Below are 12,971 nucleotides of genomic sequence, written 5' to 3' on the forward strand. Positions count from 1 at the left end.
CTGCCAATCTTCCTACCTACAGTAGTGTTATCTTTCTAAGTACGCTGAGCCGTGGTGGCGGATATACTTTGCGCTTGCACTTATGTGCATAGGTATCTACTAAGGCATATATCCCTGCTAGATTCATACAGTACATGTGGGATATTGAGCTAGTAGTTCTATGTACACTTGAATGTACATGATAACGTTTAGCCCGTCCGCCAAATCCCTTCTCCCACATCCATGCTACCATAAACTACAACTTCTCTAGTCTCCCCCATAGACCCATAGGCACGTTTTTCTCTCGTCTTTTATCTGTCAATATCGAACGCGACATTTACTACCATGCGCGATCCAGGGTACCTGATGTCATATACCTTTCACGTTCATCACCGGCATCGTTATAACTGCGTATTCCATGTATCGTCTAGTAGACTTGATGCGAGTGTCGTTGGTAGAGGATCACAGTCCACTTATTCATCGTCATAAGTCGGATACAATACTCTGGATCCCTTTAAGCCAATTTTTCGTAAATTGGGTATTCTCTCGAAATACAACAAACAACTCTCACACGGCCCCTTTCGTCTGGATCTTAACGAGGAGGAGGAAAAGGAAAGACTTCCAGTTGTTACAGTGGTCGACGAACTCATGTTCCGGTGGGCTAGACTGACCCTCCGTTTCGACTGTGAACACCGTTGCGATTCTATTGCAGTCGGTGTACTCTGAAGACAACGTATCTATCCCCGCTCGTCCCCTCTACGGAGGTTGACGAGCGTGGTCAAGTTCGGGCACAGGCAAGATGCCCCTATACTCGTCGCCACCCCCGTTCCGTTCTCCCGATCAGGACAAGCCGACGCTTCTGGTTTGTTGGTGGATTACGCTATTTTGCACCGTCATAATTCTATTACGCATCGCCGGTCGTTTTATTCGATCTGAGAAGCTGTTTAGGGAGGACAAGACGGCCGCCCTAGCTATTATTCCGCTCTACCTGCGCATGGGATGTGTTCACGTTATCCTGATTTACGGGACTAATAATGCACACTTGCACGAGATGACGCACGAAGAGATGCATATGAAGTCCGTGGCAAGTGGCTTGGTGCTTGCTAGCCGGATCTTCTATGCGGCAACGTATGTACCTTGTCCCTTTGAGCGGACGAATTCTTCTTGGTGTACTTCACTTAGCAAGCCGTCTTGCCATCAACTATTTATATGCTAACTTATTGTCGATTTAAGGCTCTGGACTCTTAAAAGCGCCATTCTTGAGTTTTTCAAGCGTCTAACGAGTATCACCTGGAACCGTTCGCACGAAATCACCTTGATATTCATACGAGTTACTCTAGCTGCGACCTTCGTGGCTGTTCTAATAGCAGATTTAACGGAATGCCATCCGTTCGTTCACTATTGGCAAGTTATGCCTGATCCTGGAGGACAATGCCGTCAGGGATTCGCCCAACTCATCACAATGGCAACTTGCAACATCTTAACTGACCTCCTCCTCGTTTTCTATCCGATTCCTATAATCCTCACCAGTCATATGAGTACTAAGAGGAAGGTCCAACTAACATTACTGTTTTCTGTGAGCCTGACGGTTGTAGCGATGACGGGATACCGTATTCCTCGCATAATCCGCGCGCATGGAAACCAGCAGTTACGCTCTCTGCTTGCTTCCGTCGAACTTCTTTTCGCTACAGCCGCTGCTAATACGCTTGTCCTCGGATCATTTGTCCGGGATCGAGGCGTGAAAAAGACCAGATATAGACACAACTCCACAACGGCCGAGTCTGTTGACCACTCGATCGAACGAAGGCCTACGTATCAAAGGCACTGGGGTAGTGATGAAGATCTAGTGAGAGATTTGGGCCTTGGTGTAGATCGCGAACTTCAAGATGCTGCAAGACAACAAAGTCAGGCCGAAAAGCCAACTAGGCCTATCTTAGCTGTGGATACTTGGCAGTTTCCCCAACATCGTCAAAGCAGTGTAGCACTTGATCTCTTAGACAGGGATCAAATTACTGCATCTCGAAGTAACTCTACCATAACCCCTCGCAGAGTTTCTTTCTTCGACGTTGGCGGGCTACTCGATGGAGAGCCGGATCGAAGTATACGGGATAGCTATAACTCAAACCTTGAACCGCCGTCTCCTCTCACTCTAAGCTCCCCTTCATCCACGAAGCAAGCGACAAGCAATGGCTTCCGCCGCGGCTCTCAAGTAATTTTACAAGATTTAGGTGGCCTTCTGAATCCTCTCAACGCCAGACAATCTCGATCGAGTTCCAAGAATGGAACCGAATTAGAATCAATACCTCAGCATCCCCAAGAAACACTACACGATCCTACCAATAGCCGGAACAGTTCAAATGACACAGAGGTTGACCAAAAAGATTCGGGGGTTGGCAGTTCCCGTAAGACTTCGTTACGGTGATTTCAATATTCGGATTAACTCTTAAGGTTTCCCTCAACAGCCGGTACAAATTTTTTTTTTTGCACAGTCGCTTCATCAGCAACCATCTGTGTTGTTACCATTTAAACACCGTGATCGAACGGTAGGGAGTCAAGGCTGGGATTCAGGGGTTAGGAGTTTCTTTACAACTATTCGCCGCAGAACGAGGAATCGACTTAGGTTAACAGTCGTAACTTACCCATCGCCCTCCATGTCACAACATTATTTCAGCTCAATTATACGACATCAACATGATAATTACCTGCTTGGCGGATCCACCTATTCCAGAATTTAATATCTTAAGAAGATAACAGCTTGCCAGCCCTATCAGAGCGTCTAGTGAGCTCTAGAATACACAGGACGGGATACTAATACGCACGACTGCGTGCGGCTTACGAAATTTACGAAATAACACGAACATTCTTACCTACTAGACTCTATCACATCATGATATTACGACGTCGATGCCGGGGATCTTCCATACGTTGTATAGATACATACCTTATATACGGAAAGTTTAAACGGCATGAGATCGGATAAATATTTAATCATACATTTTCTCTAAAAACAATCGAGTTCGTCCCAAGACTAGATTACCTGGCGTTTTTTGGGGGGGAGGTGGGGGATTGAGATAGGGGGGTTGTCACAATGGCATAAGTAGGGGACATACGGGGCTACAAATGGTCCCTTCGGAGTTTGGATAGGTGTGTGGTGACATCAAAATAGGCACTCGAGGCATTCTCTGGGGGGATCAGGGGTTCTGATATTAGAACATACATGGTCATGTTCATACTAGAGCCTTTTGTTGCTGTATTTTTTGCCGTCGTTTGCTGCTTCGTACCAGATACCCCCGAGCGCCATGCGCTTATTCTCATAAGACATTAAAATTTAGATAAGGACATATAGATGTTAGATTATACATCTGATTTATACTTCAATGCTTAATAGATACGTTCATACCTCTGAATCATTGTTTGGTTGGTTGGTAATCAACTTAACTTTGCCCTTGGTGATATGGCTCTTCCATTTCCTAGGCGCTGTACGTTAGTTTTGGAGACGCAAAGCCGATAACTCAGCCGGAGAAAAGTATTGTAATGCATATAGTGTTCACGAAAGAACCATGTTGTTGAAGAACGGAGGGGCCTTAGTATAAATCTCTAATATGTCTACATCTAGTAACTCGCGATAGAATAGTAATAAGAACTTTAAGATAACCATAGTTACCTATGTAAGATAAACTTACTATAGTAAGTTTAATAGGTATTCTCGATTACTAGACTACAATTTCCCTTTTTCTTGCGCAGCGGCTCTATGTTCAAATTGCAATAAGAGCTTAGCCTCCCCTCTTCCTCGCTTAGTAGAAAATCAACCTCTTAGTAGCTGCGGGAATGAATTTTAGTGATCTCCCGAGCTGCAGACCAAAAAACGCCGTCCTCTGCCAAATCAAGTCATGCTCGTAGACGCCGGTATTTTGCAAAGCTTTGTTCCCCCTCTCCTCTTCTTCTTCCGCTATTACCTGGAGATGGCCGCGGGGGGCGTAGGTGTAGGTATAAGTTCGGGTTTATACGCACAGTCTGTAACTTGCGTAACGACCAGCCGTCTCGCTGGTGCGGATGATCTTGACGACTTGGCCGCGCTTCATGCCGAAGTACTTAGCGACAGGGTCCTTCTGCAGGATACGGGGGAGCTGTGTCTCCTTGAGACGATAGCGCTTGAGCAGAGCGACCTTCTCTTCTCTACTGAGAAGGACGTGACGAGGCACGAGCTCGTGGTGAGTGATATTGATGAGAAGGTCCTCCTCGAGGAACCACTCAATGGAGGTCCACTGGGCGAACTTGGCAATCTCCTTCTTAGCCGAAGCCGACACGGCCACATGCGATACTAGGATTCCCGTGCTGTGGTTCTCCTGCGCGCAGAACTTGCCGAACTTGCGCATGTGCTCCGCTCCTAGCGAATCCTCGTCGTGGAACTCTACCCATATCGTGCCAACTTCTGTTTTCGGTTCCGAGTTTGACGGCGTGGTAGGAGAGGCTAGTTTCTTCATCATCTCTGGGCTCGGTCGCGCCGAGAATTTGAGCTTCGAACGTCTTTGTAAGGTAAGGCGTATGTTAGCTAGCTATTCCCATCGGAGATAGGTTGCTTAGTGTTCTCGAATACGTACACGATAGAGCCGTCCATGTTGCAGTAGACGTTCTTGAACGACTCTAGCGAGATGTTGACTTCTGTCTCGGAGAGTTCGTATCCCTGGTAGCGCATTAGTATAAATGTCGTGTTTGCGCGGCATACGTAGCAGGTTGTGCGGTTATTGGCTAGGAGCTGAGGGGTGATGAAGGCCATAGTCGCTTTCTTACTCGGTCTTGGACCATCTCATGAACGGTTCTCCATGCTCGCCACGTCTTCACCGCGGTCTTCTCGTTTACTTCATTGTTAGGGGAGTTTTCCTGATCCGACATCGTGGAAGCTACGCGACTTTAGATAATTGGTATTCGACTTGGTAGATATTTTACTCGTGTAAAGGGTTCGTCGCGACGCTTTCACGAGGTGGATGTCAGAGTTGAAGAATTGACAAGTAAAGAAAGACAATGCAAGTTCAGCCTTGCGTTACGAAGATGAAAAATTCCAAGGTATCTCGTACCTGTCTGGCTTTATCTGCAGGGGTTGATGCAGATAAGGTACGTACCTGTTAATTGTGACCAGTACATATATACTTCGTACCCTTGCATCAGTACAACCCACTAGTCACACAGTAAGGCTAGTAAGCAGATTGGTGGGATGCTGAGTGACGGGAGAATCTCGGTTACACTTCCAGTTAAAAAGAACCTTACACAGTGCACAGGCCACTGAGCCCACTACAGCCACAGCCACTAGTAAATTCAACTAGGTTAAAGTCCATTGTTGAATCAAAATCACTTTTTATTTTATTTTTATTAACCTAAACTAGTGGTCCGACTCCGAAAAATTCCTCTGCTGAACCTGGCAGGCCTTTAGGACCCTGAGATCTGGCCTCCTTTCCCCTTGGTATCTCTTGGGTTTGCCAGTCACTTTTTTTTTTTATGACCTATCTTCCTACCTAGGCATTACTCTCTTTCTTTTTATATAATAGATCAAGACTCATTTTCTGATCCTTGTCGTTTTACCTTATTCCATTCATTCTCTAACCCGTCCCTACGTTATAGAGAGCGACCATGGCCGAGGTAGCTGCTTCACCTACTCCCGCCCCGGCGGCCGAGAACAAGAAGCCTGAGAAGCCCAATACCGAGCTCTTCCAAGAGCAATTGGTTAAGGCAGAGAAGGAATACCAGGACGCTTTTGCTAGATACGTAAGTTGCGCATCCAAAATGAATTACGGTAGATATATATATATATATAGATATTAATAATGAAATATAGAATGTTGTTAAGCAAAAGGTCGAGCTCGTCACGGGAAACAAGAACAAGGACACCCAGTCTCCCCTCCAAAAGCGCCGTCAGGAACTTATCTCTCAAGCCAATGAAATCCGAAACAAGCAAGGCGCCGGCAAGAACACTCGCAACACCAAACTGGATCAGATTAAACGCCTCGACGAACAACTGCGATCCCGAATCGCAGAGCAGAAGAATGCGCGTGGCAAGGTTAACTTCAAGAGCGTCGAGGATCTCGACCGCGAGATTGAGCATCTGGAAAAGCAGGTCAACGGCGGCATGATGAAATTGGTCGACGAGAAGAAGGCTCTGACGGAAATATCTAACCTCCGAAAGCAGCGCAAGAACTTTGCCCAATTCGACACTTCACAGAAAGGAATCGACGAGCTCAAGGCCAAGATCAAGGAAATCAAGGACAGCATGGACGACCCCGAAGCCCGTGCGCTAAGCGAACAATACACCAAGATCCAGGCTGAGCTTGACACCATCAAAGCAGAGCAAGATGAAGCGTTCAAGAACCTGAATTCTCTGCGCGACGAGCGAAGCAAGCTACAGGCCGAGCAGCAGGAGAAGTTCCAGGCTATACGTAAGCTTAAGGATGAGTACTACAGTGCGAAGAAAGCTTTTGGCGAGTATGAGCGCGAAGCACGCCAACGAGCCCGAGAACGTCAGAGAGCCGAGCGCGAGCGCATCGAAAAGGAGAAGAAGAAGGAGCGCGCACAAAAGCTGCTCCAGGAGGCCAGTGACCCTGCTTATCTCGAAGAGATCCGGAGAGCCAATAGTCTGCTGCAATACTTCGACCCGTCCTCCGCCCCTGCTGAGAAGGCTCCTCTTCTAGCTGACAGCGGTCTGAGCGCTCAAGCTTCGCGTAAGGTTGACGACTCGGGCTTAAAGGGTACTAGGTTAGTGCGAAAGGAAGACCGTGGCGACGATTACCTACCTGCCGTGAAGAAGGGCAAGAAGGGTAAGAAAGGCAACCACGTCGAAAAGGCCGGCCATACCGAGAAGGGCTTCAACCTTCCCCCTGCTGTTATCGATGACTGCTCATTCTTGGGAATCAACCCTCCTATGGGCTCTGAAGACGTTGCTGCCGCCGTAGAGAAGGTCAAGGCTAAGTTAGAGCACTGGAAGTCTGACCAACAGGCCCAAACTCAACGTGTAAGTTGCGTTCTTAAGAGTCTACATTATAAAAATATCGCTAACGAAACTTAGAACATCGAGAAGGCTAAGAAGGAAATTGAGAAGATAGAAGCCGAGGAGGCTGCTGAAGCTTCCGGTACCGCAACCCCCAACGGTGTCAACGGGGACAAGAAATCCGACGATAAGGTGGAAGCTGTCACGTCGGATCTAAAGGAGGCATCATTGGAGGAGAAGTCGGCTTAGAAGTCCACCGCGCCATTAATTGCCAACCACCAGTCAATCGAGGTTATTTAAATGGATTCTCGGATCGGGGAAAAGAAAAGAAAAAAAGCCTCCACCGCCACGCAATATGTTAACTCGATTTCCTATTTGAGAGAGGAAAAACGAATTGCTGTTTTTGGTTTTCTTGTCGGGTGGGACGAGAAATGAATGAACAAAGGGGGAGGGCTGGCTGGCTATAGGGAAAATAAATTTTCGAGGGTTAGATTTCACAGCATCATTACCATGTATTTAGCACAGCATTCAAACGCCTACCTAGTTACCCTATTCCCGCATCTCTCACACATATTATACATGTATATCACCGTCCGTCTCGTGTGACTCGTTCCCGCCTATCTATCCTTATGGTACTGTTTATCTGACTTGATAGAAGATAGTTGCTTCTGACCATATCAATGTAGGCAATTAATATATTAATATGCAGCAACGACATACGCTAGATATTTTACGTATATTATATATTATATATTATAAAAAATAAAAATAAAAATTCACCAACCAAGCAAACAAGCTACATAGTAGCGGCATCGGCCGAGCAGCCTCGATTACATACATACGCACACCCGTTCCTCCATTCGGCGAGCTGCCTTTCGTAAGCTTTGTCTCATGTCCTTCTGCTGTCCCTATATATTACGTGATGCTCGCGGGACCTTATTTTTTTTTTTTTTTTTCGGTCTGAACAGGTTCGTTGATTCGCCCTTGCTGGGGGGTTTCCCACCCACTAATACATACATACATACATACCTACATATATACATTGGGGAGAGGAGGATGTGTGGTTGGTTTAATGGGATGACTGACTTAGTCGTGCATAGGCAATGTCTCATAAAAACATTGGGTCGGGTCGGGACTCCCCCCTCCTCCTTCATCGTTCCAAGTGCTCGTGTTGTTTCGTCCCGGCAGATGCGGATCCTGTGGAGATGGGGACAGATGGGGACAGATGGGTAGATTGGTAGATGGGTAGATTGGTAGATGGGTAGTAGATGGGTGGATGGGAGGTATACATATGTATGCATGTTCATGTATGTATACATAGGTAGATAGGTGGGTAGGTCCATAGGTAGGTAGTAGGTAAATATGATACGTCTACGATGACTGCTTGTCTAGCAGGTACCTAATGCATGCATTCACATGCTCGTACTCATATCGATGAACTTTAGGTATGTGGGTATGTGGGTATGGAGATAGTACATACATAGGTACATACAGACATTCAAGTTGTTCGTAGCTCGCGAGTCGGACATCATGTTATACCAGCTCATACAGGCGAGCAAGAGCACGAAGGTGTCGTGTAGAAAATAAAAAATAAGAAAAAGAAAAAGGAGAAAACGTAACTATACCGATCTATCTTACCACTAGGTAGGTAGGTCGGTATCTCACCACATCTCCTCCATCTCGCAGCATCAAGTCCCCTAGCCCAGCAAGCTCGCTCGCTCCATCATTGACACCCCTCCCCCTCACCCCTCGCTAATTTACATCCCGAGCCGGGGACCGCTTATCACATATCACATATATATGTAATGTACGTACATACATATATATAAAAGGCTCGCCCACTTCCCGTCGCCTACGTGTCAGCCGCATCGCCATAGGGCGAGGGAGCACCGAGACGCGTGACTGAACGGCAAGCTACAGCTACAGCAAGCAGAAGCAGCTCGAAACTCACTCACTCACTCACTCATTCCTGCTGCCGTGCCCTACCTAATCTGATCTGATGCTTTTGATGCCCGGCTGGAGGGTGACCACGTCTGTCCACCCTATCAAACCAAGCCCGAATACAAAGGAAGAGAAGGAAAAAAGAAGAAAAAAGAAATGCACATGCGTTTGCCTGCCAACGCCCATACCCGTGGGTCGTTCCGAGCCATGATTTGACCAAGACAATGTTTCATTAACTTTGTTGTATATTGATTTGACTAAAATACCTCGCTCTGCTATGCTCTGCTTGGATGATAAGTCGATAGGTATATCGTAACTCCGCTCTCTCCCTCTCGCGCAGGTAGAAAATCTCCGTCCCTATGTGCCGACAGCGGGCACGGACAACAAACACATCATAGAAGTGAAACAAGTGAGCAACCAAAAGGCAAGTGAGAAATGAAGCTTGCCGGATCCTTGCCCTTGCTCGTCCAACCAATACCCATGGAACACTCCGTACGCCCAATAGAATCCCGGGGAAGAAATTGCCACCCGTCTTAGAAATGACTCCCAAGGTCGAAGTAGAACCAGATCCTCAAGGAAAACAGGAACAAAATGAATAGAATACGTGTTGAGTTGCGTCTTGTGTGAACAGTTTGTCAAAAAGAGCAGATGTCTCGCCGCTATGCAGAAAAGAAATGGTATCTGGGACGTTTTCCCTCCTTCCATCCATGCAACAGATACGGTAGTCATGATGCGCTTTCGTGGTCTCATGAATAGGTTAGGTGGTTTGGTTCTTCTTTTCGAATTAATTCAAAGAAATAATAAAATATGTCGTGTGTAGATATGCAAGTTGTGCTGTGATCCGGTTTTACAAGAGTGGTGGAAGGGGTAGGATAGTCCAGGCGTAAAGCTGTCGAGGTCACGGCTGGCCAGATGAGATTAAGCTCTTAACCATCTTCTCCAACTATCACTCCATCTACGACTTAAGTCAGTAGGTCTGGAAGTAAGCAGTCGGCGGTGCGGTCGGCGGCCGGTAGGTGCTATGCCTTCTTTGAGGACCGGGTGGCGGTGCAAGTGGATTCGCAACCGGTCCCGGCGTCCTCCTATCTATCCTGTCAATTCTATCCATGGGGGGCGGGGGTGTCCTTCTTGCAAGAGGGTTCCGTTCCCGCTCCCTCTCGTGAAAGGTATCCCCTGCCACCGTAGCCGTTGACGCACCGCCCCGTCTGCTAACCTTCCGTGATCCGCTTAAGGCACTCAACGGAGGGTCTTTGACTGCAGGTTCGTCATCAGGTGGGAGGGTCAATTCCACCAAACTGTAAAAATATTCTAGCACTTCTGGGTACCGCTGAACGCTAGATTGCCAATCCTCGTCGATTCCTCTCTTCAGAGTCGCTTGGGCCGCGGCAATCTCGTTGGGGTGCGGGGGAGCGTGGTAGTAGTGGTATGCGTGGGCTGTTAATCGTTCAAGATGTTGCGAATGTGCAGCCTTGCGTCGTTCCGTGAGCAGTCGGAAATACTCGAGTATGTAGTCCTGAGCGTGTGCTCGAACCCAGGAACTGGTGCATGTTTAGTAGGCTGCCATACGAAGGCTTAGAGTCGCCCGAGGATAGGTACGAAGCACTTACCGTACGTCATTATATACGGATTGCATCATGCGGGACTCTGCTTGCTCGACGGCAATCTCGAGCCCTTTAGCCTCGCAATCGCAGGCGAGGCTGGCAGGAGCGTGGCAGATAGCACAGTCCGGGTCCATTCTGATGATGGACTTGCGGGGTTTATGTTCCCTGGTATACATCTTAGCGGCGTGAAGCCGGAGGTGGCGGGCAGGAAAGCCGGTATGTAGAAAATGGTGAACATGGGCGGAGGTGTAGAGTATAGATGGGATTATTGTACGACGACGCTGTTCACTTGACGACCCGAGAAGGGTCCATGACAAGAGGGAAAGAAGAGGGAAGGAAAAAGGACCGGGGGGCTAGGGCGAAGGCACAAGGAATGACTGACCTGTATTATGAACAATAGCAAAGAAACAACACAGCAGGCTTGACAATGCGCAGAGTCGCAGCAGGACAACGTGGGAGCAAGAGGGGGAATTGGTCGAGAGTGAGAAGCAGTCAGTGGCTGGCTAGCTTCAGAAAGTTGGCCTGCAGGAGCCAAAGGCTGACCGCCCTGTTGAGTGCCGCGATAGTCAATTGAGGGCAGCAAATAAGGAGGACCGTAGTCAGTTTGCGTTCCGATGGCACCGATATCTGGGCGCGCAAGATACCGCTTGTATGGAGCGTGGGGAACGCGGAGAGCGAGAGAAATTCCAAGAACCCGAGACGGGAGAGGCGAGGAATACCTAGACTTGTCGGTGGATCAACGGGGGGGCGCTCCCCTGTGCGGAAGTGAGATAGTGAGGTTTTGAGAGGCTGGTGCTGGTAAAAGACTGATCTCTTTGGACTAGGAAGACTGCAAGACTGCAAGACTGACTGCAAGACTGACTGCAAGACTCGCACAAGAAAGAGATAGATAGAGAGACTAGGGATTGGGACTTGCAGAGCCTACCTGCAGTATCGACAAGCCCACAAAAAAAGGAACCGGGAAGGCCAATTGCTGGTGGGGAAGATGCTAGACGAAGAGCCCAGCGGAGCCCAAAGACGAGCTTAGCGAGCAAGGAGGTTCGTGAGGGGGGACGACAGTTATGTCCACGTTTGGCCACAAGGAAGAAATGTAGCTGTCGTGGCTCGAATAGGTGGCAGGATTACTAGTAGCATGCAGTGTGCATGAGAGTAACCCAATCGAGAGTTTGCATAATCCGGCCGGTCTGGTGTTGCTGCACGAGCCAGTAGCTAATCGAATGTTGGAGAGAAGATGTGACGGGGGGAATGTATATGTATATGTAGATGTATATGTAAGGTAAGGTAAAAGGTAAGATATATATGGTATGTATGTATATGTATACGTATATGTAAATGTAATGTACGATAGTTATTATTTATTATTATGTTGTTAGGCACGTATGTAGAAAAAAAAAGATGATGATGTGTTTATGTGTTTCTCACCCCTAGATATATTGTAAGACGATGGCTTACCAAACAATCATGAGAGGGCGTCAAGATTGATGATAAAAAGGGATGGATGGATGGATGAATGGATGGATGGCTAGATAGTTAGTTGTATGAGATTAGACCCCTACTATGTGATAGCATACCATTCATATATATATTTATATATATGTCGACCAACAAAATAAGAGAGAAGATCCCTCAAGCGCTTGCTTGTCGGCTTTATTTGGGTCAACTCAACTCCAAACGTGGCAGCGGTAATAGCGGTGGTAGCGGTGGTAGCGGTGGCAGCGTCACTGATCACTGATCACTGATTCTCGATACAAAAGGAGAAGGCCCGCAATCTCGAACAGTGTGTTTGAGGCTCCGAGATGGTCCCATTTGACTGGCCGGTCGCCAAGCTCGAGTTGCCCGCATCTTGCTAGGACCCCCCAAGTTGTACAGCAGAATGGCGTCTTGTTGGCCCTAGCATAAGCTCACCGCCTTTCGAGCGCATCCAGCGGCTTTTGAGACTCCGGTTGAGGCGAGCCATTGGCGCCTATCAATCCAGTGAAGTCCTTATTTGAACCAACTATATTAAAGGACGATAACTGATCAGAGTAACTACACGTCTTCGAACGGTACTATATTAAGGTGTGTAAAATCTCCTCGATTGGATGTGTTCTGGTGATTTCGCACTTATACATATAACTATACGTTTGTGTTGTATGTATTGGTTTTTTTTCGGGTTGGGTTTTTTTTTGTGCGTGCTGCGCTGTCGTGTGAGGTTGGGTCCCCGTCCACATCCCGCCTTCCCCCTTCCCCATTCCGGAAAAGATGTCCCGTCGACCATGTGACCTGCCACTACACCTTTAGCCGAAGCCGGCAGCCGGCATTAAAGCTAAAACTTAAAACGAAGCGCTAGTCTTATCTTATCGACAACGCGCCACCTTATCGCTATCAGATAAAATTTCATTTGGAGAGAATGAGCCGAGGGGGAGGCTTCGGTCGGGTTATCCAACCAGTTCCGTGGAAGCTGAAGAGGGCGCAGCTTTGTAAATTTCACCGAC

The 12,971-nt window shown here is 47.7% G+C and overlaps 4 protein-coding genes across 4 annotated transcripts; 2 read left to right on the forward strand and 2 right to left on the reverse strand.

Moving 5' to 3' along the window:
• Window positions 1–778: 778 nt before the first annotated feature.
• GL218_04051 (uncharacterized protein) lies at window positions 779–2,401 on the forward strand (the record flags this gene model as incomplete). The annotated part of the gene is made up of 2 exons (XM_033580632.1): window positions 779–1,107; window positions 1,213–2,401. The coding sequence occupies 2 exons, from the start codon at window positions 779–781 to the stop codon at window positions 2,399–2,401; spliced, it is 1,518 nt and encodes a 505-aa protein (XP_033437342.1).
• A 1,579-nt stretch (window positions 2,402–3,980) lies between these two features.
• On the reverse strand, window positions 3,981–4,872 carry GL218_04052 (DNA-directed RNA polymerases I, II, and III subunit RPABC1; the record flags this gene model as incomplete). The annotated part of the gene is made up of 3 exons (XM_033580633.1): window positions 3,981–4,506; window positions 4,581–4,663; window positions 4,771–4,872. 3 exons carry the CDS (start codon window positions 4,870–4,872, stop codon window positions 3,981–3,983), a joined length of 711 nt encoding a protein of 236 aa, XP_033436374.1.
• A 732-nt stretch (window positions 4,873–5,604) lies between these two features.
• Window positions 5,605–7,204, forward strand: GL218_04053 (uncharacterized protein; the record flags this gene model as incomplete). The annotated part of the gene is made up of 3 exons (XM_033580634.1): window positions 5,605–5,739; window positions 5,810–6,979; window positions 7,034–7,204. 3 exons carry the CDS (start codon window positions 5,605–5,607, stop codon window positions 7,202–7,204), a joined length of 1,476 nt encoding a protein of 491 aa, XP_033436727.1.
• Window positions 7,205–9,863: 2,659 nt separating this feature from the next.
• On the reverse strand, window positions 9,864–10,673 carry GL218_04054 (uncharacterized protein; the record flags this gene model as incomplete). Its single annotated transcript, XM_033580635.1, has 2 exons — window positions 9,864–10,434; window positions 10,504–10,673. The coding sequence occupies 2 exons, from the start codon at window positions 10,671–10,673 to the stop codon at window positions 9,864–9,866; spliced, it is 741 nt and encodes a 246-aa protein (XP_033437371.1).
• Window positions 10,674–12,971: the final 2,298 nt, after the last annotated feature.

The sequence above is a fragment of the Daldinia childiae genome, assembly GCF_008694065.1.
Source record: "Daldinia childiae strain JS-1345 chromosome Unknown Scaffold3, whole genome shotgun sequence".
Lineage (NCBI taxonomy): Eukaryota > Fungi > Ascomycota > Sordariomycetes > Xylariales > Hypoxylaceae > Daldinia > Daldinia childiae.